Source organism: Stegodyphus dumicola, chromosome 3 (genome assembly GCF_044657685.1).
Source record: "Stegodyphus dumicola isolate Sdum_Otavi_A_Nest chromosome 3, ASM4465768v1".
Taxonomy (NCBI): Eukaryota; Metazoa; Arthropoda; class Arachnida; order Araneae; family Eresidae; genus Stegodyphus; species Stegodyphus dumicola.
In genome coordinates, this window is record NC_140770.1 from 173,072,046 (window position 1) to 173,099,788 (window position 27,743).

Here is a 27,743-nt window from a genome sequence, read left to right on the forward strand (position 1 = left end):
CTAAATGTTATGAGGAAACTAATTGTTATGACAGGAAATTTTCCAAAGAATTTTTGGCTAAAGCCAAAAAATGCACTCTTAAATTCATTGCAATAATTTTTTTGTGTAACATTAAGTTCTTGTTTTATGTTTCCTAATAAATTTTTTAGTTACTACTTTAATTGAGATTTACTAATGTAAGTACAATTTTCTTTTTTCTATTTGTATAAATTGTTATTTTTTTAATATCAAAGCATGATATTAATTCTTCGTGTTCTTCTGAATTTTGGAGAAATCTTCTGACTTTGGGGAAGAAATCTTCTGAATTTTTATCTTTAGAGGTTGGCAGGTATGGATGGTATCATTTAAATGTCAAATGTGACTTACAGCATACTTGAAATGAACTTTTTGAGTGCTTTAGAAAATCAGTAGCAATGAAAGGCTTAAATATAGTTGATTGATTACTGTAATACCCTGATTATGAGAGACAGCAAAAAAAGTCTAGCAAACATCTAGCGCATCACAAATTTAGCATGAAATGATGCATTTCCATGCACCAGTAATTTGAATGAAAGTCCAGAAGTGCAGATCACTCATGAGTCATGGGTATAAATACATCACTACCTTGTGTGACATTATAAGATACATGTAAATTTGTAAGGAGTTTTCACTCTTGCCACATGTCTGTGTGTTGCAATTGGAAGCATTCTTTCTAGCATCGATAGGTCTGGAGTTCGAATCCTGGCAAGGGCATAGGTGATATGCTTAAGTTTTAAGCTCCAAAAATTCTAACCGATGCTACAGGTGGGCTTCAAACTAAAATGTGGTGGATGATAATTCGTCACCGCCTGTATCTGGTGATTGGGTCAAACTGTTATCCTTTAAGTGAGAAAGAATGAAGGGATTTTCTTCCTCCTTACTGCATGCCTTGTGGTGCAATTGGAAACGTCCTGTTAGCAATCAGGAGGTCTGGAGTTTGAATTCTGGCAAGGGCTCCATGCTGGCTGATTTTTTATATTTCCTTCTCTGAAATAAACTTAATGACTACTAAATGCTATTTGCTGATAAAACTAACATAAGTCAAGATATGATAGTCAAAAATTTATATAGCAGTAGGACATTTTTAAAAAAAAAAAAAAAGTTTTAGAATTATGCAATGTTTACTAATAGTTAAGCATGCTCTATGTTTTGTGTCTACCATTGACAAGAGTATATATCTGCAGTCAAGCTAGAACTTTTTATTGAATATTTTACAGCTGTCCAGGTGTTACCTAACTTATTGTTCATCAATTTGAGTTTATAGATCTTAAACACTGCAAGATTAGAAGTTGTACATCTGGTCCTTTACTAAAAGGTTCAAATAATGGAGGATTTACATATAAGCTACACAAGCTATAGCTTAGGGCCTCTGCTTTCGTTGCCCCCCCAAAAAAAACCCCTCTAGGTAGCCAAAAATCATATTTGGCACTGACATATAACTTGCAATGGAACTTGTTTCTCTAAGCTTGCAAACATTGCTGATAGTTGCTATAGCAGGATGCAAATGATTAGGGTGTAATGCATATTGTTATGCTGCTGCTTTTTTCGGGATGACCACCTTCACTATCTAAAAGGTTTTGTAGCTGCCTTAGAATAACTAATCACCAAAGAAAAAAATCAAATCTTTCATATTTTGTGTTAATTAGCCACAGTTATAAGGCAAACGGCTCAAATTAACAAATAGTAGCATCACTTCTCAATTGAGATTCTCAGGACTTCAGCTTTTGTTCAAAACCGCCAAAAACTTGAATGAATGAGAGTTTATAATATTTGGAACAAAGTTTTGACTTTTCAGCATGTTTTTTTGTTCAGTGGTTATTCATGTGTAGCTTTTATTTTAAGCTCAGAGGAATGTACTTTTTTCTTTCATTTGAACGTTTGTAGACAATTGTAAAACTGTTAGAATTCTAATTTTAGTACATTGGAAAATTTTAAATTCTTCGAATAAATTTAATATGGTAAATGTAGTTTTTTGCTGAATTTTTAGGATTTATCCTAAGCTGTTGGGCATAATTTCAGTATAATATGAAGGTGAATCAAATATAAATGAGCCTTTTGTTTAAAGAAACGTTATTTAATAAGAAACATCTACATTTCTATAAATCATTTTTCTAAATAATTTCCTCCTTTTATGATACATTTATACCAGTGTTTTGGTAATTTTTTCATTCCGTTCTAGTAGAATGAAGTTGGACGGTATCTGACCAGTTTCACAAAAATGTTTTCACTTGATCGTTGTCTCAAATTGCTTGCCTCCTAGTGCTTCTGTGAGGGGTCCAACCTGTGAAAATCTCATAATACACCTGGACTGTAAGGTGGACGATCAAGCATTTTTTAATGCATTTCCATCAGTTTCTCTTGCGTTACACTTTTTGTTCGAAACCTGGCATTGTTTGGAAGGATCAATACATGATAGATGGGACAGGCTCATCTTTTGTGTCGACATTGAAGCCTAACTTGATCCAAAAGACCACGGTAGTAAGTTGCTTTGACGGTTTGACGTTCATGTAAGAAATGTACCAATAGGATCTCCTCCAGTTCCAAAAGACCATGGGCAACACTTTCTCCGCAGGCAATCACGTTTTGGCTTTCATGGGGTTTCCTTCACTTTTCCTTTTTCACTCCATGCTGGCAGGCTTTGATTGGGGGGGGGGAGGCTGTAATGATGCACCCACATCTCATCACAGGTAAAAATTTTATACAAAAAAGCTTTCTCCTCTTCTTCAAAATGAGTTTGAAGCAAGTGAGAAATGTGAACTCGTGCTTTTTAATCATCGTTCTGTAACTCGACGAGCTGAGATTTTTCAGAAGCCCATCTGCTTCTCATGACTGATTGGACACTTCCATAGCTGACAACCAAATTCTTCTGAAATTTGAAGTGAAGCATTGATCCCGTCCAATAAGCTCACGAACATGTGCAATATTTTCAGTTACGCTAGTGGGAGGACGATGGGGATGACCTTGATTCGCAACATGATAACGGCCTTGCTTGAATTAATTGCACCAAACTTTAGCCATCGAAGGGTAGCATTCCCTAACTGGGCATGCAGTCTGCTGTAAATTTTGGCTGGTTTCTCGTTTTCATTGATAAGGAACTTTATGCTTTTGTATATGTATATAAACTTGTTCTCATGCATAAAAAGTCATTTAAATTTGGAGTGTTATTATTGAATATTTACCTTATTTTGGTGGTCTCTATTAAAAAAATATTTAATTGATCATTTTTTGGAATAGTGGGCTATCTTCATCCTTGAAAAAGATCTGTATTATTTAGAAATTAATATTTTTATTTGTACAGTTTTTTTTTTAAAATGGAATTTGGCATTATATATTCCAATTATGTACTGAAGGAACTATATTCTCAATCTATCCAAAATTGTGATAAGTTTTCTGCATACATTAAGTTAATTATTTAAATGAGAGTAAAGTTATATGAAATTACACTTTTAAATTTCATATTTTTGTACTTTTTAAAAACAGAATGGTAGTTTTATAGCTATCATTTATTCATGGTTTTATCTTTAAAATTAAATATGATGCAGTACATTCTAAATATGAAAATGTTGTAGGTTCCTTTTTACTGCAAATTATATTTTTTGAAGAAATTTTCAGATGAAGATATTAATTTTTTATAATATCACTATGATATTAAATTGTATTTGCATATTAGCTGCATTTTCTTCATTTTTTATGTGAATTTAGATAGAAGAACTTTCACCCTACTTTTGCCTGATGAAGAAAATAACTGTGTTGTCTCTCAAATGCAACAGACTTTCCAAACTACCCCGTAACATTCACTGCTTAGAATCTTTAAGAATGTTTAGTGCTTCTCATAATGACATAAAGGTAGATTATCATATTTGATTTTTTTAATGCATTTAGTTTTTTATTACTTGTTTTAGGCTTTTACTTATTTTATTGCTTGCATTATGCTTAATTACATTTACTTCTAATTATAATAGTTTTCATTTATGTTTTCAAATAAAATATGTAAAAGCAGGGTAAATGTTTATCTTATAGTGTCTCAAGCAAGATAATTTGGCAGATATGATACGAATGTCTGTGATAACTGCAATAGCCTAAAATGTGAAGTAATCCATAAAAATTTACACTTCTATTTTGGACAATACATTTCTGAATCTGAATCATTTCTGAATGAATGGCACCAATTCATTGAGTATCCAGATAATGTCCTGGATTATCATAAATCATTTTGTGTTGATCATCTTCATTTCGTAGGGGTAGAGAAATATTCAAATGGCATCCACTTGTGTTCCACAGGTTTTTGATTGGTAAGAGATCGCAAAGCAAATGCAAACCTTTGAAAGCATTTATGCTGATCTGAGCTATATGTATTCCTGATTATTATTTTGTTGCCATTCAATCCATCTTGGTCATATATGAATGCCCTAATAGTTTATAATATATTTAATTTATATATATATTTAATACCCTTTTGGTAATTTTAAAAATATTTGCACCACCGTTGTAATTAATGAAAGATGTTACATCCTACTCCCTCCATCCAAAAATATGATGGCCAAATTTTCAGAATTCACCAAATTTTGGCAGCAATGCACATAAACATTCTTTAGGCAATGATGCTTATACCAGTCATTCAATCAAGCAACGTCTCCCTTTTTATATGCATATGCTGTAGAAATACAGAATTTTGCACAAAATCTCTAAAGGGATCAGTGAGGAGATGTGTTTGATAGATAGCTGGTATTGCCAAGGTATGTGCTGTGCTGAGTTTCTGAAGTTCCGTGTTCTTTTTTTTTTTTTTTTTTTTTTTTTAATTGGAAGCAGATCACTGTACTTAAGAAGAGGAACAGTACAGAAAAATTAACAGGAAGATTTGGTGAAGAGTTTTATTTTTTTTAATGTATCACTTAATCATTATTTAATAATTTATATTTTAAATTGCTATAATGCGCTCTAACTTATGATAAATATTGATACTTTGGGAATCTTTCCCCCCAAACAATTTGGGAAAACCACCATCTTGCATCTTGCACCTTTTTTTCTGTAAAAAATTGCCAGATTGTGCCAAGGTGATTTGCGTTAACACAAAAGTACTGCCTTTTGAGCCTCTTGTCAGTACACACTTGTGTAACCATGCTGCATGATGAAGTTTGGTCTTACTAATTTCCTCTGCACAAAATCCACTCTTTTTATTGTCATGTTTCCCTTATTTATCAAGTTTTGCCTAGCTGATTCTTGATAAACAAACAGCCATTCTCAATTTTTCCATCAAAAATTTTTTTGTGATGTGGATCATAATGTGGTCAGGTAACGATAGCCATAAACATGTCTTTGATGATGAAAAATTTGCTTTTCAAATTCAGTGAAATTCGTCTTTGTGTCTGAATTTCCCTTTCCATGCTCATGAACAAATCTGCCCTCTCCTTTGTGGCAGTAATCCACTCTTTTTATTGTCATGTTTCCCTTATTTATCAAGTTTTGCCTAGCTGATTCTTGATAAACAAACAGCCATTCTCAATTTTTCCATCAAAAATTTTTTTGTGATGTGGATCATAATGTGGTCAGGTAACGATAGCCATAAACATGTCTTTGATGATGAAAAATTTGCTTTTCAAATTCAGTGAAATTCGTCTTTGTGTCTGAATTTCCCTTTCCATGCTCATGAACAAATCTGCCCTCTCCTTTGTGGCAGTAATGGGTTTTGCATAACAACTTTTCAACCACACTACTCAATCATTAATGGATTTTTTCAAATGTGTATGATATTTTTGAAGAGGAGAAGTTATATTACATACCTCAGTGCAAATTTTTAAACTGTATTTTTAGCAAGCATCTTTTTTAAATTTTGTAACTGTATTTTTAGCAAGTTGCATTTGTCTTAACAACATTGTAGCATTTCCAAAAAAATATATGTACACCATACATTTTCATAGGTATCAGTCATGCCTTTCTGCTATTTATTAAAATTATAAATTTACTGTATTTCCTATTGTTAAATTTATATTGAAATTTACAGGTTCTTCCATTTGGCATCAGAAAACTGCAACTTGATACGCTGGATTTGTTTCATAACCCCTTGAATACTGATGTTGTTTTACGCCCTATAGTGTTTTGGGAATTGCCCACTTTAATGGAATGTGCTGCTTCTTGTATAGTTAAAAATAAGTTAGTATATAGTTTTACTATTTTTGTTACTGCTAAAGGTAGATAGTTGAAGGTTTATGTATATGTATACAATATTCAGTACGTGTGCAATGCAAATAACTTATAACAAAATACTGTAAATAAATAAGGGTACTATTGCATTGTCCGCCTTAGCACGACAAGAATCACAGTGCAAAGCCCGAAGTAGGCAACCCAGAATTTTACTAAAACGTATTTTATCCAGCAGCCCATTAATACATTTGTGTAGAATTTTGGAGGTTCCCCCCCTTCTTGTAACAAAGTGTATTTGTCTAGTGTAGAAATGCACATCCCATGTAGCTGTATTTTACAAGTGATCACATTATTTGGAAATTTACTGTTAAAATTGTCAGCAAGGTGTTCATATGTGATGCATTTGGCTAGCAATTTTTATTGCTTACCATTATTACAGAAAACTTGCAGTTCAAAAGTGGTTTATGAACTGTTCTTAGGTGATTGTGATTAATAGTTTTTCCCAAATAACTGCCTTTTTTAAAAAATTATTATTAAGATTTAAAACAGGGTGATGTATACATGGAGAGCAGTGCGAAGTTGCCCTGTGATGTTGAGAATTCGGCAGTTCTCTGATTATTTTAAATTTAAAGCAGACCAATAAAATGGAAGTGTTTTTATTATGGTTTTTGTTATGTTTTTAATTTAGCTGATTTGTGAGTGTTTAATGAAATTTTGAGTGTTTCATTATGAATGTTTGTTTTATGTAATTTTTACTATTTCATTATAGGTGTTTTTTTGTGCTTTTAATTTCGTTAATTCGTTGCTGTTTTATGTGATTTTCAGTGCACTGCCTTTTTTTTTTTTTAATGGCTTTAGTTTTTCATGTGTTAGTTTAGTGAAAAATTAATTGCCAACAATTGGTGATTTTTCGGGAAGGTTGGGCAAATAATGCGATAGTACCTAAATAAGTACTGCTGTATTAATAAAAAAATTACAAATGTTAAATATACTATGATGCTCATGATGATATACTGATGGGCTGCATAACAAAGCATATATTAGATTCATTACTTATTAAAGGCAGAATTAAATTTATTGTATTGGTTCACATAAATAGAAATTATCTGTGCATAAACAAAGAGCAAAAGAATTGGTAAACAAACATATTTATCAATATTATTTTATGAGCTACAAATCTTTCTTGAATGAGAAATTGAGGGAGCTCGGAAGAAAGTTTCATCTGATTAGAAGAAGAAAATACTAATTGTGACTACTGAGGACATTTTGAAGAGCATATTTCTGTATTTTTCTGACAGCAAAATTGATTTAATTAGAAGTTGTAAAGAGGTACAGTTCATAGCCAGACAGTATCATTCTAATAACTGAGATTGTTCAATTGTAGTACTATGTGCTAGTTGAGAAAGAAATCTAAATCCAGTGGAAATTCCATCCTAAAGAAAACACCATTTTAGATGATTTCTAAACCTTAGATAATTTCTTAAGACCTGAACTTCCAGTAAAACCAAAAGAAGGTATCTTAAGATGGTGAAAGAAAGATGAGTTTTCAACTCCTAGATTAAATTGTCTTAAAACTGCAAGATTGGATAGGTATAATGTATATATGTTTTTTTTCCCCTCCAAATTTGTAGTCACAGCATATTAAATATTTGTAGTTTTTTAATATTCTGTAAAATAATTCATAATTTTGAACCAGTTAACATTTTACATAATGAATACCATCATAGTTAAACGAAGCATCACTGTATGCCTAATTTACCTCACTTGTCAGTTTGACCAGTATTTGAAAAATGGTATGATAGCTGATAAGAATTATAGGACTACCACAAAAAATTAATATAATTAAAAAAAGGATCTCATAAAATGCATTGTAAGAAATTTGAAACAATTCCGCAGTTTGCAAAAAAAAAAAAAAAAAAAAAAAAAAAAATGTACATTAATGGAAGCAGCATTTGATATATTAAATAATTTATTTCAAAATAGAAAATCTTTTCAAGCATTTGAAAAGTTGAAATAATTTGTCTAAATATTGTGTGTTTTCATTCATCAGTCTGTTTGTAAAAAATATTGTTCAAATGCCATAAGTACTTGATTTATGAGTGGTGTCAGTACTATGTTGAAATTCTTTCAGATAAATAGGTCATTTATACTGCTGTATATTGACATATTATATGTGTATATATATGTAAGATATAACAAAATACGATAGCTGCTTTAAAAATAAATCTCAAAATTAACATTCTAGATTTGATGATCACCCCCTAAATTCATTTGTTCTCCCAAATTCTAGATTTTTCTATGTTATGTAATGTTTTAATGCAGATACCTATTGTCCAATCAAATTAATTGTAAACCAAAGCTTTCTCTAACTCGAACTGAAACTATCAATTTTCTCCGTTTTTCCTTTGAACTGCTGCGTTCTCTTTCACGTATGCTTTCCTGCTGGTAGCATGCTACTTTTCCATGCTGTTGCTTATTTGCTTGAAATGATGCATAGTTTTTTATCTGTATATATAAAAATTATTTGTATTCAATTTTGATTGGAAAGTAATTTGTCTGCCAAAGAAATAATTTTTGATCTGCCTAAAAATAAAGATGGTGATTTGCCGAAATTATTTTTGTCAACGTCTTATTCCTGCCTTTTCTACCTAGCCATGTCTACAGCCAGAAGTTAAAAGTACCATATTCATGACTGCGCACTTAATATATTATATATATGTAAGATAAATATGTAAATCTCAAAATTATAATAAGCAAATTACAACAAACAATAGTTCTTAATTCTCCCTCTCAAGTAAGTAGTAATGCCTTTTCTGGACTGCGTCATATCTAGATCAGTCCATTTCATATGACTTGCGTATCGCTGAGGACATAGTTAATTCGCAACTTGAACTCAAAATTTCGATAACTGAAACTTTTCTATTAATAAGCAATCTAAACAAAAATCTTCTCTTCATGAGCCTCCCTATTGGATAACTGCACACTTTTGCGTCTACTTCTATTGCTGCCCTGTTGCTGCCTCTGCCACCTTTTGTCCATTGTTCTAAAAATAAAATTTGTATAAAATTGCGGGGTGCGTAGCAGACCTACAATGATGATGTGAAATAAAAAAGAATATACAGTACAAAGTCCGAAATCCTGAATGACCTCAAAACCACCAACATTTTTCTCGTAGGCATTACACATGCACTATTGACTCCCCCTCCACGCATAATAAAACATCTGGAGAGTCCCAATTCTGAATTTCACTTCAACACTAAATAAAATATCTTGCTCTTGAAGAAACAATCATGTTAGCATAAATTTGTGCGATCAGTAATTTCACTCCATTGGTGCGTATCTGCTTTTGGCATAAATCTGAAAAAAAAAAAAATAAATAAATAAATAAAAAAAACCAAAAATTTCCATGTAGATACATCGTTGATCTGACGCCAACCTGGCAAATCATTATTTATTATACTTTCCTTTCATCAACACATGTTTATAAAAACATGACAATTTAAGTAATGACTCATGCAGTGATGCCTAAACAATTTTTTAATGTTTATTAATTGAATAATAAAGGAGTATAAAAAAAAACTAAAAACTAAACTCAGTGGCACAAACAGCCCTAATGGGCCAAGGCTTTCAGTGCCCCGAAATCTGCTATCTTGACTGTGGGCCCCGGGGTGCGTAAGCATATGCCTTGAACAAGTGGTCAGCTTGTCGCAGGACCCCCAGTGTTTAGTCCCTAAGCGAACTTGGTATTCATTTTATTGACCCAAGGGATGAAAGGCTGAGTCGACCTTGCCCAGCCTGGGATTCGAACCCCGGACCTGTGGTGCTGCTGCACGATGCTCTAGTACTGTATATCCTTGGAATTCATTATTCAGGAATAAAATTGTGTGGAATATATGGCTGTGTCTGTCTTTGAATGTCATATTACTAATTATACAGTTAAAAAGCCTTTCCAAGTTATAATGCAGAGGACCATAGCCAATACATTGCAGTTATCTCCCCAAATTATCCTCTTACAACCCCCATATGTATATAATGCAAAATAAATTAATATATTTTAAATCTGTCATTGCATATTTAATTTGGAATGAACCATATCCCAAAAAAAAAAAAAAAAAAAAAAAAAAAAAAAAAAAAAAAAAAAACCATAAGCACAATGAAGTCACAAAACATCCTAAAACCAAAAATGAAAAGGAAAAAGAAATTTACATCTTTCTCTGCATCATCATCAGGGAGTTATTGCAATGAAAGATGTAAATACATTAGCCTGTTTCTGAACCACCAAAGACACAAATTAAAATTTAATGCTTAAAATAATCTCAGAAAGTTAATCAAAATAATTTGTGTTTTTTTTTTTTTTTCAGTCCATACCCTATAGGCCTTAGAAAGTAGTGCAAAAAATTGCAAAATTAAAGCATCAGAATCCTAAAAAAATATATATATATAATATTTTTTTTAAATAATTTCGTTTATTATTTTGAGCAGAGTGATTCCAAAAAACAAAATATGTTAATATAAGCAGTCCAACATACGAAGATTTGAAACTATACCAGCCAGAGTGTGTGGGGGGGGGGGAATCCCTTCCCTGTAAAGTTATAGCATCAAAATCATAAGCAAAAAAGCTTAACAATTAAATAAAAATTATTTTCTCTTTACGTGGACTGAGTCCAAAAAAACAAAACTAGTAAACGGAAACAGTGTAACATTTGAGAAAATAATAAATGAAAAATTTGATAAAAAAAATGATGTAAAAATAAGAATAGTTGTCAAAATCTGTAGCATTAAGTAACAAAAGTTTTAAAAATAAAAAAAGTATTATTTCAGCATCTCAGTAGCAAAATACTGTTCTTAAACTTAATGTGTGTTAAGTAATGAAAGAAGATTAACTACAAATTTTAAACTGATTAAGAGTAATAAAAATAATTAGAGAAAAAACTTTTAATGTAACATTAAATAGGTGTCGTAAAAATGCATAATTGTAAAAGGAAAAAGCATTGAATTTCTTGGATTATAAAACTGAAATGGATCTTCAGTTATTACCTACTAAAAATTTTAAGCTCGAGTGATGTTTTAATTTACTTCAGTTCGATGAATAGAAAAAGTTATAATGCTTAGTAACAAAATGGTTAAATTTGAAATTCGGCGATTGAAAAAGTTGTAGTGCTTAGTGTATACGTTTTCAAAATGTACTTAGTGTAATTTTTTTCAAAGAAGTTATAATACATTTTGAAAAATTAATATTTTTCTGTCTATATGCATTTTAATATGCATAATATGTATACATATTTTTTATCCACACAGCATTCATTATACCTCTGAAGATCTGCCCAAAAATGTAATTGATTATATCATTGAGCATTGTCCTTGCCCATGTGGAAAGCGAGTGTTTCAGAATGTGTCATCCTGCATACTTGTTTTGGATCTGTACAAGCTGGCTTCAACTGTTGTGTACATCAATAATACTAGCCGTTTTAAAGTGCCGCTAGAAGTTTATTTTTGTTCAATGAAATGTTGGAAAAAGTAAGTATGCAGTTAATTTTTTTGTCTTTTAATGATATTAATTAATGCATTTGTATAAATGACAGAATTTAATTTCTGTTGTAAAAATATTGCTTCTGGTCATTTGCCATAATATGCTAAATTTGTGCACAGTGATTCAAAAAAAATTAATAAGGCAAATTTCTTAGCATTTACTTACATTTAAAAGTATTTTCTCTTTTTCTTTGATAAAAAATTAAGATTTATTATGCCTAAATAAATATGTATTAGTCATTTTTATATAAGCTTTTTAAACAGCTTGCTGGTACTTATTGGTAAATACGAATCAACCTATTCTTGGAAAATATTTTACGTAAAAATATATTTCATAGGCATGTAGTATATTACAGTACAAAGTCCGTAATCCGGACTTCGGCGATTCAGGATTAAGGGTTTTTCCGGATTATAGATCATCAATTTAAATCTGGTAATATGGCATGCAGAAATTGTACAATTCAAAATATGAAACCATAATTTATGAAATAAAGAGCAATTATGATCGAAAGGGTATCAGGATTTACAAAAAAAGATTAATATTTATTTGTTTACTTTATTAAACATTTCTTTCAATGCAAGTTGTTTAAGTTGCTTTATTTTTTTGTGGTAAGCGCGCATGCTTTAACATTAAATGAGCATGGGTAACATTAATCGCGCATGCGTAAAGCATACAAAAAAAAAGTTTGTGGCTTTGAGGTCCAGATTATAGATCATTCTGGATAATGGATGTTCGAATTACAGACTTTGTACTGTATTTTTATTGTGTAAAGATATAGTTGATATTTAAATGAAATTATTTTTTTCATTTTTCCAAGCAGCTTAAAGTTGAAAGATTTACAGTTTAGTATTTTTGATATTAAGTAAATTGTTTAATGCTTAAATTGTATTGCACTATTAACTGTGCATGATTAAACGGCCAGTTAAGTTTGAAAATCACATTTGGTAAGATGTTAATCATTTTGTTGCTTTACAAGAAATGCATATTTAAAGGATGGTATGTATCATTAATTATTTCACTCTAAAAACTTTTCATTTCCATAAAATATCACTTTTCTCTTTAAGATCTGGATTTTTTGATAAAATCTGTATTATTCCAATATAAGGTAATGAAAATAAAAAAGATTACCAGTATAGGAAATCCTATCATTGGCATAATGGTGTATGCATGCACCATTATGCCAATTTATTGGATCCATCGTGGCAGAATGCTAATTTTATTTACTGAGTGTTTGCAACTTTTTTGTTATTATCCTATTCATGCTTTCCAATGCAGTTAATGAAGTATGAATAAACAACGTTAATATCTTTTACTGTAGAAATAAAGTTTCTTTACCTTATAAAGCACTGCATAGAGAACCTGAGCTTACTGTTATAACAATTTTGTTTAAAATTCCGAGTTTATGAGGTTACAAAATTTAACTATTAAATTAATATATGCCAAGAAACTAAAACATTGCAAAGCTCTATAAAGCTATCTGCATATGGTAAAAAGTCCCTTTATTTGAGGATTCTATCTAGGAAAAACTATACTACTTGTAGACTAGGATTAATGGCAGAATCTCAAGGAGCTAGGCTGTTTAACTGCTGAAAATATAACTTGCAGCATATTATTAGTGTTTTGAAACTTAAACTATTTTTGTATAACTGCTTATTTTGACAAAATTATCCAGCTGCATCACAGTAAATTTTAAATTCATGAAATAATGTAGATAAAACCTGAAGTTCTGTTAATTAAGTACTATTTGCTAATAACTACTTTTTTGGGTGAGGAAAGATAAATATTTAATTAATTAATTAGTTGTGGTGCTTCCAGGCTGCATAATATAGCAAATATGATGCATACTGCAGACTTGAAAGAGGTCATCAGAGTAATGGGTTAGAGACTTTTTAAAACACGGCTGGGGGGGGGGGAATTATGCTGCAACTTACATTGATTTTTGTTGCCTTTCCATCTCCAGTAATCTTAATCCTCAGTCTGGAGCATTTATATGGGTGAACTCTTCTCTGATAATTTAAATGTTGCAAAGTATCTTACAAATAACTACCCTGATTGAAAATTTTAATATCATCTGAAAAATAGGTCTTAGATGTTTGAAGATCAACCCACTTGAGAAAGAAATATTGTTATGCAGCTTCCCAATTTAATGTTAGTAACAGTGGGGACAATGTTACAATGTACACAATATCAAAATCTGGTGGCAATTAGGCTAGGTAGCCATAGATTGCTTTTTTTTACTTATGCTAATATTTTTATATCACTGAAAATGCTATAGATTTATGAATATCAAAATCATATGTTTGATTGGAAATGTTGCTTGGATTGATAAATTCATTTTTGACTGCATTATTTTTTATGTACATGATTGTTTATGCATATTGGGACAAAAATTTTGTCTAAGGAGAAAATGTATTATTTGGAAATATGTTTTCCTGGAAGTCTCTGAATCCATTCATTTTAGCAGTAGAGGTGGGCGAAACTGCTCTTTTATGTAATTAAATTGTAACCATTCGCTCAATGAATTCAGTCAGTTCTTTTTTACAACTTGCTGCTCGATAACATTAACCTTGATGAATAAGACTGGGAATGCAGAGTGAATCAAAAGCAAACATTAACCTTGATGAATAAGACTGGGAATGCAGAGTGAATCAAAAGCATTGTGTAGTGATGAAACGAGTCGTAAGATCAGTGAGATTAGGAGAATTCACTCAGTTGAACCACCTGGATTGATTTCTTTTGGTAGGTGCTTGGAGAATCAGCATCATATTAGACAGATGATGTTCTTTAATGAATCAATAGATATATATTGAAAGTAGGGAATAAAGTCTCTAGAAATTTTTTTAATAGAGACTGTTTTATGCTTTTAAATTTAGAAACATGTTATAATCAGGAGCAGATTTATGAAATGGGGGTCTACCTGAATTGAACTTTTATGTACCCATCATCTCAATGCTCAAGGTATGTTGACTAAATAAATATAGAGGATTTGAAAGCCCTTTGGAATAGGGATACAGAAACAGTTATGACTTGTGCAGTTTTTAAATCTACCTCTGATTGTAATATGCATCAAATTTGACACCCAACTTCTTACTGTAGAATACCTGAAAGAATTAAAAATCACTGTACCAAATTTATTCGAAGCTAATCATTTATAAAATTTATTATATTCAGTAGTGCAAATTAATAATATTCAGTAGATAGATGCATTGCTGCCATTTGTGATGTTTAATTGTGGATTAGATGTTGGAACTTATGCTGCCAAACACTTATATCACTAAAAGATACCAACAAAAGTGCCACAATACACCACACTTTCTGTGTACCCTTAACATTAAAATCGAATTACTTAATTTATGTGTTTGCTTTTTATAATATTAGATGTTTGAAAATCCACGTAGTTCATTGAACTTGTATGTAATATTTTTATTTTGGCATGCAAAAATTTGAAAAACATTTTAAATGGTAAATTAGAAGAAGAAAAAGTTAGAGGCAGTGAAGATATAAGTTTGTATAAATTGATAATTTTGTCAAGTATCATTTGAAAAACAACTTGCAAGTGAAATAAGTGAGCAAGTGAAAAATATTATTGGTTGTTTTGAAGTTTAACCTAGCATGTATTGTCCCTTAAATTATGTATTGTATTATAGTATACAGCGTCTAGAATATTTTTGTGCTTGCTTTTCATTTTTAAATGATACTTTTAGGCACAGGAAAGGCATATAGAAAAAATTATTAATATATCATTTTATTAAGGTATTTTTCATTTGAAACTTGAAACTGATAAAATTACGATTTTCTATGAAGAAGGAATTTTGTTATCAGAACAAATATCAAAAAGGTTTATTCTTATAGAAATGGAAATATTTCAGCTTTGGATAATGAGAACAATTTTTAATGTGGTCTGAAAATGCTGATAACTCAAAAATGGCATAATTAAAGACTGAAGTGTGCATCTCCTGATTGTGATTGCATTTACTAATTAGTTCATCAGACACCAATTATCTTTTTTATTATCTAATGACATGTGTAAAATTGTGGTTATAAAAGTAGTACGCTGAATTTTGGCAAAATAAAAATGGTTCTTGATATCAATGATTAATAATCAGTACAGAATATCATCCTTTTTGTCCATTATTATAATATTGGAAATATAAAAGTACTGAGACTTAAGATTGCTAACCTCTAAATTTAATCCTGGGAGTGACTTAAACACAAGTTGCTGGAAGTGAAACCTTTTGCTGTGAAATGTGTTTACAGTTATTAATTTGCAAGAAGATTCATCAAATCATATGGACGTAAATGTTTCAAAAGCAAGCTGAATGAAATCTCTTTCAATAAAAATTATTCATCTCGGCCATAGCTGCTGTCCAGATCATTATTATTGCTTCAGTAAAAATTTCAAATTAAAAAAAAGAAAAACCCACTGGAACTTGCTGAGTTTCCATATATCATATCATTTCAGACGAATGCATTTACTGAGTAAAAGCTATAAAGGTGAAATGAAACCTTAAGATCTTGTTGGTTGAAATTAAAACTGAAAAGATGAAACAAGAGAAAAAGGAAATTAAGAACATGAACTGTTTCATGTACCATAATTATGTAATTTCTAGTAAATGTTTTAAAAACCTACAATATATAATTTCATACTATCACATGGCAATACTTTATTGAGACTGTTAATCAGTGGTTGTTGATGTATAAGTATTTGTATTAAAATGATATTTTCAGAGAGAATGAAATATTCACTATGTGAATTCATCAGAAATAAAAGCATTTTATATATCTCTCTTTTTGGGAGGGGGCTGGAATCACAGATCAACTCTTATAAATATGCAAGATAATATTTTTTAGCTTGCACTTCTGTTTTTAAAATGCAAAAGTATGGCATATATTCTTATATACAAATAAACATTAAAAAAAATTGGCATTTTATTTTCTACAAATTACCGTGATTAATTTTTTATTAATTATTGAAACTTAAAAGGTGAAGAAAAATTGTTAAAAGTACAAATTTTATTTCCTGAGTAAAAGAAACTGTCTTTCTCCCTTGTTTTGGTGACAGAAATGTTTTCCTTTTTGTTATTGCTATGTTACCATGGCAGTTATCACCCAGTTAGCTTGCAAGATATTTGTCACCCAAGCAAACTGCTGATTCTTAGAGGGGCTGCAATTTGATATTCTGTAAGATTTAAAATTTGTCTTTAAAATTAAAACACTGCATTGCCTAAGTGAGAGATTTAAAAGCAATATAAGAATTGTTTAGTTAATTTGAAATTGATAAAAGTTGTTTTTAACACTATGTACAGAGAACGATGAAAACGTTCATAGAACGGGATGTAAGTAATAATGCTACATAAAGCATTTTTTAAAAAACATTTTCCTCTAATTTCTTATTAATGCACTGCATTTTCTTCATTATTTCCGTAGCAGATTTAGAGCCACCAGTGGCTGAGCGGTAAAATCAATGAATGCTGGTAGTTCAACCTGGGATCTATTGCAGGAAAATGTGCTGGCTTCATGGAAGTTTCGGTGGCTTTCCCCATGTGTAACATAGATACAAGATATAGTTTTCCTTAGAAAATCCTCCACCAAGCCATCCCTCATGTAGATAGCCCTCGAGTGCTTTGCCATAACCAAATAAGCCAAACCAACTGTAGCACATTTAATTCCAGTGAGTCAGAGTTGTCCTCATGTAGTAAAATCCATTGTCATTGGTAGCACAACATAATCATTGCAAAACATGTCCTATGAAGGTTTTTTAAAGAAGGGAAAAAAATCTTTGCTTAGGATCTGGCAAATGTGATTATTTTCTTTCTGCATCAAATTGGTGTACCCACATTTTATCTATCACAAATCTGTATAAAAACTGTTCTAGGTCTTGTATAAAACATTGTTAAAAGTGATTTCCAAATTCTCACACAATTTCCTTTCTCTGCTTTGTTAGCTTTCTGAATACCATTTGGCTCAGATTTTTCTCATCATTAGATTTTTCTTAAAAGTGATTCTGCAATATCAGCTGAAATGCTTACAATCTCTGCTGTATTTTTGGTAATCTGGGGTCTTCATGGCATATCAATTTTTCCACTTAAAAACAGTGATTTCTGTGGTGATTGATATGTATAAAGAAATGACACTTAGGTCATCTTCACAAGTTCTTCCATGGCAAAATTCTGATCTCAATTGGCAGGTGTAGAAAAATTTGAAAACTTATCTCACACAAATCTTCATGTATTAGTGTGCTTCATTGTCAGTTTCATCCATCTTTGGATTAAGCTAACATGATTCCGATCTGTGACTATTAAAAAAGAATTTACCTGCAGATATCAAAATTTTGATTCAGTCTTTTGTAGAGTTATAGAACAATGTGTAAAAATAGCCTAACTGTGCACATTTTTACACCCCCTATATCTACTAACTTTTTAATCATCTATTTTTATCTGTTTTGGTATCAAATAACTGCTCTCACATAACCTAATAATGAATACTCCCCGACCCCAATTTCATGCAAGGTCAGAACAGCATATTCTTCCTACATAAGAACCTTTTACCAAGGTTTTCACTAAAGGCAGCTGGAATCAATGTGCTAAATAATCTATTGGAAAACTTTTGTATATAAACCATTTTAAGACTAGATTATATAGCTAATAAATAAAAGTATTTTGTTCTTCAATTCCTTGCATGTTTATTTATTTAATTATTTATTTATTTATTGGTAACTCGTATGGATTCATAGTGTGGATAATACCAACACAAAATTTCTTATTTAAATTTGTGTTTTATTGGGTCATCCAAAGCATTCTGCAGTTTTCCAAATCCATGCACATTTCCTTCTAATCATTTTGTTAATGCTAATAAAGAGTGACCTTGATAAAGTAGATATTTAAATATTCATTGGCCCGCTTTGCATAATCCTGGCATTTGTTATGGCATATTTATTTTTCAATCAAGTCCTAGAGGGGGGCAAAGTTTATTTTCATCATATTATGCTCTTTCATTATTATTATTTTTTTAAAGAACAAAGAAGTATTTGTTAGACTGTTAATGAAGTTTGTGCTGTATGTAGAAAAGTTGCTGTTTCTGATGACACAAAACATAGATGGTTTGACAAATGTGGAAAGTTCAGCCTTGAAAATGATACCCACTCTGGACAAAACAATTAAAAGAATCTATTGCTGATAATCCAAGTTTTGCAATTCGAGAACTAAATCAGACAAACTAAATATTTTAAAAAGTACAAGAGTACATAGTATCATTTGAAGAAATTTGATATGTAAGCCACTATGATGTAGGAATATCTCATTCTTTAATGAAGCAGAATATACTTATTTGCGTTTTGGCATGAGTTCCTTTTTTGAAATCTCTCATTACTGGAGATGAGAAATGGATACTATACAATAATGTTACAAGAAAAATATCGTGGGGTAAGATATAAGAACCTCCTTTAGTAACATACAAGAGGGGACTGCATTCAAAAAAAAAAAAAAAAAAAGATCCTTTATGTATTTTGGACTACAAAAGAATTACATACTATGAATTGTTACCACTAAATCAAGCAATAAATTAGAAAAAATACTGTTCCCAAACAGGAGTTTTAAAAGCAGAAATTGAAACGTATAACTGACTAATAGTCAAGGTATTGTCTTATATGACAATTCTCGAACCCACATTTGGATAAATGGCAGATTAAGACTTATTGTGTAAGAATGGGGTGTTTGTGACCTTCCATATTCACCAGACCTTGCCCTCTTGGATTTTCATCTCTTCATGTCAGTTCAAAATTCTTTGAATGACCTGGAGTTCGCGTCTTTGGAGATGCTCAGAAAGCACTTTGGTAACTTTACAGATAAATTTAACTCTTTTTTTTTTTTTTTCTTTTTAAAGGAATTTTTCAGCTACTGGAAAGAAGGCAAAAAGTCACAGAACAAACTGGTACTTGTGTAATTCAATGAATTTTTCTTGTTTTTTGTACCGCTTCATCATAAAAATACTGCAGGGTTTTTCCAACGAACCCAGTATTTAAAATGAAAAAATGTGGCTTCACTTTTATCTGAAAAGTAATTGTTCAAAAGTGTTCTCATACTGTATTCTGGAGAGCTTGCATTTTCTTCACACTAAAGCATTATGTGATTGAAAGAACTAAGATTGTCAAGACAGAACATCAGTATATCAAATAGGTTTTATTGTTTTTGAAATAGTTTCTGAAAGGGCAAAGGAAAAACACTTAAAACATATTATGGAAAAAAAATGCATTTAAAAAATAAAAGCAGTGAATGAAATATTTAATTAATTATTTTTTATTAAATTCTACACTTACAATTAAAGAGCAGAGTAACTCAGAACAAGATTTCAAGTGCTGAATGAGAAGAATTTTATCAGTAAAAAAAAAATGGGTATGCATGACTGACAGAAGGGGGATGAGGCTGTTAAGTCTCAAAGCAGAAAATATCCAGTTTCTAGGTTTGAAAGCATAAAGTATTTGCATTTGTTTTTCCTAGGGGCCTATCATTTCCCTCCTCTTAAAAAATGGAAGAGGGGGGAAGAAAAAGAATTATATTTCAAAAGAAGAATTTTTTAAATTAATGTCCTTCACCCCCTTAAAAAACACCTTTTTGGCATCTTATGTATTTTTTCTTCCATTCCATATAGTACTGTTCTGTTTCCCAATAAATTTATTATTACTTCCATGCCTTCTGTATATTTGGAATTTAAAGCTTTCATTTTTATGTCAGTTCTAAGTTATTGGTTCTTGTTTTCTCTTTCTGAAAAATATCATATTGGCCTTAAATGAGGTAAGTGAAAATATATGTCAGAAAGGAAATATAAATTTAAAAAGAAATAAGCAAATTTCTCAAAATAACCATGGATTTTTCAGAAATAAAAAAACAAAGTTGCTGCATTGTGAAGTTTAGTATTTATTTGGCAAACTGTTCTATGTATGGAATTCAAGAATCTGCAGCATTCTTTTATTTTTCAGTTAATTTCAAAGTAAAACATAGTATGTTAATAATTACAGAAAGTGATTAATAACTGTAAGAGACTTTATTGCATACATTGCATGTCTAATCTCTTTAATCACGAAAAAGCTCCAAGATCCACATTTGATTCCAGTTTTTTATTGTAATATAAATAAACAATAAATTTTACAGTAATTAAATTGATGGGATGACATTTAAGATGTACAAAAATATGCATTTCTTGTAAATAATGAAGTTAGAATAACTAAAGATTAGACATTTAATGATGATTTAGTTGCGCACATAATTAACGTCATGAAACTTCTAGAAAATCCAAAAAAGAACAACATAGCTCTTGATGTAATTTTTATTTCTGTTTTTGTGCATATATTTTCAGCATAGTTTTATTACTGTTTTGTGATTAAAATACAGAAAAGTTTTTTTTTTTGAGATAAAACTATTTATTCTTCCTTTTTTTTCCCCTTGTCTTATATGGCCAGTCTCTTAATTTGATTGTTTGAATTTGGCTTGCATGAAATATGGTAGTAATAAAATTTAAGATGCAAATTGGTTCATTCATATAGTAAGTACTTCAGAACTCACTCAAAATTCGAGTATATATATTAGCAAATCTTTTCAGTGATCTAACATTCTAACAAGTATATTTAAATGATGGAAAAAAAAATGGTCGTGCTGTATTAAAAGTTAGATGTCCCGTTTTGCTCTCATTTTTTAACAGGCGGAAAAATTGGTGGTAAGAAGATCCCCGTGGAGCGGAATGATTCTATATATATGCTACTTCCTGTTCTATATATACGCTGCTTCCTGTTCTATATATATGCTACTTCCTGTATGAAGATATAAAAAAAGATGTATTATTATTATTATTATTATTATTTTTCTCTGAGCAATGTTGGCTTTCAATTGATTTAACGGAACTGGAAATAAAATACCCAAAACATATTGATAGCTGAATTTTATTTTTGTATTATTCTTTACATGATTAGAAATAATTGTGACCTTGATTATAGTGTTTTAAAACAAAGTATTTTTAATTGTTCTAAAGTTTAGGGACAAGTGTATGTGCACATACTTCACATTACTTGAATAAGGATTTAAAAAATTGGCTGAAGAATATGTAAATGAACTTGTCAAAAATACTTATAATTAAAAAACTAATTATATTGATAAAAATATTCTTTTCAGAAAATTTTTATGAATTAAAAAGAAAAAATGACTATACAAACGCTTCCTGAAATATTCTGACATACATCTTCACTTTCCTAAGGCCAATACGATATTCTTATTAAGGAAAAGGACCAAAAAAAAAAAAAAAAAAAAAAATCTTAAAACTGACATCCAAATTGAAGCTTCATTTGACATCTTGTTTTATTGTAAGAAAGTATGAAGAAGTGGTACATTATTAGGCATTAATCAGAATAAAATATTACCTAGAAATATTGATTTCTGTGCTTCTAGTGTTTCAATTTGGTATACTGTGTTCGATAAATGCTCTTGCACTAGCTTTGTTTTAAAAACTGGTACTTGTATATGCATACTTCCAAGTACAAAAATATTTTAAATGACATAGATATTTATATTATGGTAGTTTTTAAATTTAAAAATCAGTTTATAAAATTTACAAGATGTGGCTTTTTGTGGTGTCCCTTGGCCTATATAGTTATGTTTAGTAAGTATTTATAATCCTTCTAAAAAATAATAAAACATGGTATTTGATTCAACATATGACTGAACCTAATTGAGATATTTATTGTCACCCCCCTTTTTCCTTAGTTAAAAAGTAAATTAGGATAATTTGAGGATGATTTTCTCCCATTAATGCCATTTAACTATATTTCTTTGTGATTTACTAGTGTATAACATTCTTTAACTTATATATTTTTATTGTATTTGGTATGCTGAAAGAAAGCATATTCATGCAAGTATAATTAGTAAAGTTTTCAATGCCAAATATACATTAATAATATTCACATGCCATTTTATAATTCATTATTAAAAAGTTGTAATCTAATAATAATGCCCTAAAAATTGTTAAATTTGAAATAGTTTCTATTTTAATTTATGCAAATAATGTTCTGAGTTAATTGTTTGCCAGTATTCTCTGGAACACAAATTCTGCTGAAATCTGTATGATCTTCCTTTTGTAAAATTTGTATTGGTATGTTTTACAAAAAAATGGCATGGTAGTGTTTGTAACTTTATCTACTAAAAGTAGAAGCTTTTTCTATAAACTGATATTTCATTTTATTTATGTACAAATGCAAATATTCTGCTCATCAGTTCATGTAAAATTCTTGAATTGGATCTAAAACTTTAAAATTAAAAATCTCCATCAATTCCCCTCCCAACACTGTTTTATTTTTTAGGATAAGTATAAATTCTTACTAAACATACTCTGTGGACCAAAGGCTGTATAAAAAAAAATGTTGTTCTGGCTTAGCTCACTGGCCTGATCAGAACAAGTCCATGAATTTTATTGGGACAAGGAAAGCAAGGTTGTGTTTGTCATTGGCATGAGCTTTGAACACCATATAGGTGACGGTAAGACTTTTCCGAACTCTGTCCTAATTTTGAAGGAAAATCCTTTCAGAGAATGCATCCAAGGGTTTTCCATCTCTTTTTCCCTACCAACAAACTACTCCTGAAAACCCTCAGCTTCCCATGTATTTTGAGTGCTCCCCATGCTACACAGATCTATACCAGTGGTTTTCAACTAGTTTTGCTTCATTCACCCCTTTCACCGTTGCAAGATCATTCTCCCCTTTTCCAAAACTCGCAAAATGCATGTGAATTTATTTGGATTTTTTTTTTTCCCCTAAATTAAACAACAAAAAGTATGAAAAATGTTGATAAATACAAAAACTTGAATAAAAGTATACCGTATTTACGCGAATCTAATGCACATTGTTTTTGGCCAAATGTAGTATTCAAAATTGGGGTGCGCATTAAATTCGAGTGCAAAGTTCGCTGATAACGTCAACCAAATTTCTCGACTACATTTACCATTACATTTATCGTTGACACATTATTGCATAGAGGATACAAACTGCAGAGTAGGTAGTCACGAAATGGAGGGGAAACAGAGAAGAATGTCATATGACGCTACTTTCAAACATAAAGTAATTCTTTATGCTGAAAAAAATGGCAATAGAAAGGCAGGGAGAGTGTTCAATGTAGCTGAGAGCAATGTTCGCTTGTGGCGGCAACAGAAATTGGCACTGTTTGCGACTAGTAGAAAGAAATTCACTGGCCCTCGCAAAGGAAGACACCCTAAAATTGAAGAAAAAGTTTTGGAATTTGTACGTGAAAGGAGGAAGAATGGACAACCTGTGACTAGTGACACCATAAGAAATAAAGCAAAAGAGGAGGCTGAAGTTCTTGGAATACCGAAACAAGAGTTTAAGGCTAGCCGTGGATGGGTGGATCGGTTTATGAAGCGGATGGGTTTATCTCTAAGACGCCGTACAACAATATGCCAAAAGCTTCCTGCAGATTTTGAGGGAAAACTACTAACATTTCAGCGGTATGTCATCACACTTCGGAAGGAAAAGAATTTTTCAATGGGGCAAATTGGCAACGCTGACGAGACGGCAATTTGTTTGATATGCCTCGTAACTACACCATTATGGAGAAGAGGACTAAGGAAGTTATCATCAAAACTTCGGGATGTGAAAAACAACGCGTAACAGTGATGCTGGCAATAACAGCAGACGGGTGCAAACTTCCCCCTTTCTTAATCTTGAAACGGAAAACATGCCCTAAAACCCCTAAGAATGAAAAGCTGTTCCCAGATGATGTCCTGATTCGAAACCAAGAGAAGGGGTGGATGACGGAATCATTAATGCTTGATTGGCTCCGAAATGTATGGAAACGCCGTCCCGGTGGGCTCTCTAATCCACCATCAATGCTTTGTCTGGACGCATTTCATGGTCATCTCACCGACAACGTAAAAAAGAAGATGCACAGCCTAGGCAGTGATCTTGTTATCATTCCTGGAAGGATGACGTCTGTGTTACAACCCCTGGATGTTAGTATAAATAAACCTTTTAAGGGGTATGTTCAGGCGGAGTACGAAAAATGGTTTTGTGAGCCAAACCGTGTATTGACCCCGACAGGAAAAATTAAGCGTGCTGCATCGCACATTGTTGCACACTGGGTTTCTGCTACCTGGAAAAGTGTCGAAGCACCAATGATTGTGAAATCTTTCAAGAAATGTGGCATTTCAAATTCATTGAATGGCAGTGATGATGATGTGCTCTGGAATGCCGAGGACGACGATGACGATGATGAGGAAAGAAGAAATGAATCTGCTTCTGACGAAGAGAGCTGCGAGGATTCCAGTGATGAAAACATTAGTGAATAAAGACGTTTACTATTAATCACTGATTGTAGAAACTGTTAGCTAGATAGAAATGTTACGATTTATTTCATGTTCATATTTTACGATAGGTACCGTATATACGGTAGTGCTAATTAACAATGATTGTTTCACATGACAATAGCCCACTAATAGGTTAATTCTATGTTCTGCTACTTTATGTATAAATCCATTGTTGTATAAAATATGGTATCTAAATTTAAATAAAATTATCATACCATTAATTGATAGTTTATATACAAATCCATTGTTGTATAAAATAAGATTCAATAAATTCCTCATATCACTGATGCGCATTACATTTGCCGACAAACAATTTTTTTATTATTTAAAGTTTTAAAATGGGGATGCGCATTAGATTCGCATAAATACGATATATATATATATTTGGAATATGAACTAAATGCTTAACACGGTGATTCTCAACCTGTTCTGCCCCCATGCATCCCTTTCATCACTGCTAGATCATACCCCTTTGATCGTAAAACCAAAAAAATACATATATACATTTATTTAGATTATTTTGAACTTATTTTAATAAATTAACTAACAAAAAGTATAGAAAATATTGATAAATACTAAAACTAAATACTTAACAGCTGAATAAAAGGCTGACGACATTCCCCCAGGTGAATTATCTCCAGTTGAGAATCCCTGTCTTGTACATTTATAAGCATACATGCCTTCTCCAGGATTTAAACTTGGAATCCAATGAATGATACAGCAGCCATGAGCTCTAAACACTGTACCAATTAAGGCAGTATTTAAAAAATTAAATATTAAAAATCAGTAAAATTATGGTATCTAAAAATGTTACTGCGTGATTATTTTCCTTAATTAAAACATTTATGTAGCTGCGAGTACATGTCTCTGACCAACAGTTGCAAAAATAAAGGTCGCAAAAGGGCTTCTGTGGGACATACTGTCTTTCACTAAATCATTATACCCTTATATTATGTGCTATTGCATATAGCAACATGGTAAATGGCATGGCCCAAGTAAAATTTTGTAGGTAACATTTTGAGAGATTGGAGTATTAATATACACGAAATTCAATGGTAACCAATTAGATATGATTTCCTAACATTTCCAGTGTCTTGCTAACTCCGAACTCAATAACTTATTTTATATTATAGTAAGTAATTCATTTTGATATACAATCAATAGGCAAATTGCTAAATATTACTGCACAAAACTGAAATGTGTAGTTCTGAAGGTTGTCAGCTGTGACACTTGAATACTAGAAAGAATGTTACAAAGAGCTTGAAGACACAAATTTGAGTTCCAGCCTAAAGAAGCATATGGGAAGCTTTTATGTAATTAAAGCCACTTACGTTCATTGCATTGGATTAAATTACAGTAATTTATGATAGACTTCATGACTGCATTATAAGAAAGATTTAATAGTTGTTAATTTCTCAAAGTAAGTGATTAAAATCTGAGTGCCAAATAAATGTATGAAAATTCAATATATAATTAAATTTGTTAAGAAGGAGTGATTTTTAACTAGAGAAGAATGAAAAGTACAGAATATAATGGAAGGAAAAAAGGTAATTCTCTAATGCACTAATACCATACATTGTAAAAAAAAGATCATCTTAATCAAATAATTAAATCCCAATAAAAAATGTTCTATTTTAACTTCAAAATATGAGTTTATATATCCAGTAATAAAATACTGGCACTCGCAATATAATTTTTTCCAGTCATTATAAATAGGTAAAGGTAAAATATTATTTTTAAACAGGAAGATATGGATAAATTTTTAATATCTTACAAGTGTGCCAGTAATAAGGAATATTCTTGTATGATTTTTAAATTTTTGTAAGAATGTATTGGGTCATCTGGAAAGTTCTGAACAAATAAAAATCTGTTCAAATTGAACCTCCTTTTCTTTCAGTTATCTTGTTAACAATGACAAGCAGTGATGTTGTTCATGTGTATTATACTTTTGTCTGCCAACATTGCATAATTCTGGCATGTGTTGTGGTATAATTTTTGTTTTCAGTCTTAGTGCTAAGAGTGGAGAGCCAAAAGTTCATTTTCACCATATTATATTCTTTTACTTTAAAAAATTTAAAAAATGCTAATCAGACTGCATGTAACATATGTGCTGTATGCTAACAAAGTGCTATTTCTGATGCCACATTTCAAATTTGGTTTGAGAAATTTAAGTGTAGAAATTTCAGCCTCGAAAATGATACTTCCTTTGGTCGACCATCCCTGTAAACAAGGACCTATTCAAAGAAGATGTTGCTGAATATCAGTTCAAGAACTATCTGACCAACTTAATATCCAAAATGCACAGTACATGATCATTTGAAGAATGGGTATGTAAGCTACTATGTTATGTAGGTTCCTCATACTTTAACAGAGCAGAATATACTTGCTGGAGTCTCAGCATGTGATACTTTGCTGAAAAGAAAATAAAGAAGTTCCTTTTTTGAAACGTCTCATTATTTCAGATAAGAAATGGATACTACATAATAATATTACAAAAAAATATATCATGGATGTGAGTCAAATGAACCTTCTTTAGTTAACATCGAAAGAGGACTTGCATCCTAAAAAAGAAATGCTTTGTGTATTGTAGCACTACAAAGGAGTTTTATACAATGAATTGTTGCTATCAAATAGACAAATTCTAAAAAACACTGTTTTCAAACAGCAGTTTTAAAAGCAGAAATCTGTGCATGCGTCC

General features: G+C 31.0%; 1 protein-coding gene across 5 annotated transcripts in view; it reads left to right on the forward strand.

The window, feature by feature from the left end:
• The window catches only part of Lrr47 (Leucine-rich repeat 47), a 129,775-nt gene that overhangs the window by 57,351 nt on the left and 44,681 nt on the right, over positions 1 to 27,743 (forward strand). For 3 of the 5 annotated variants that reach the window (XM_035356118.2, XM_035356119.2, XM_035356123.2), the window contains 4 exons: positions 3,721 to 3,864; positions 6,020 to 6,168; positions 11,458 to 11,676; positions 21,383 to 21,606. In XM_035356118.2, coding sequence (XP_035212009.1) covers positions 3,721 to 3,864; positions 6,020 to 6,168; positions 11,458 to 11,676; positions 21,383 to 21,401 — 531 coding nt within the window. In that variant the 3' untranslated portion in view covers positions 21,402 to 21,606. Of the gene's footprint in view, positions 1 to 3,720; positions 3,865 to 6,019; positions 6,169 to 11,457; positions 11,681 to 21,382; positions 21,607 to 27,743 lie in introns of those variants that run through there. The other 2 variants (XM_085813623.1, XM_085813624.1) reach the window with 2 other exon arrangements.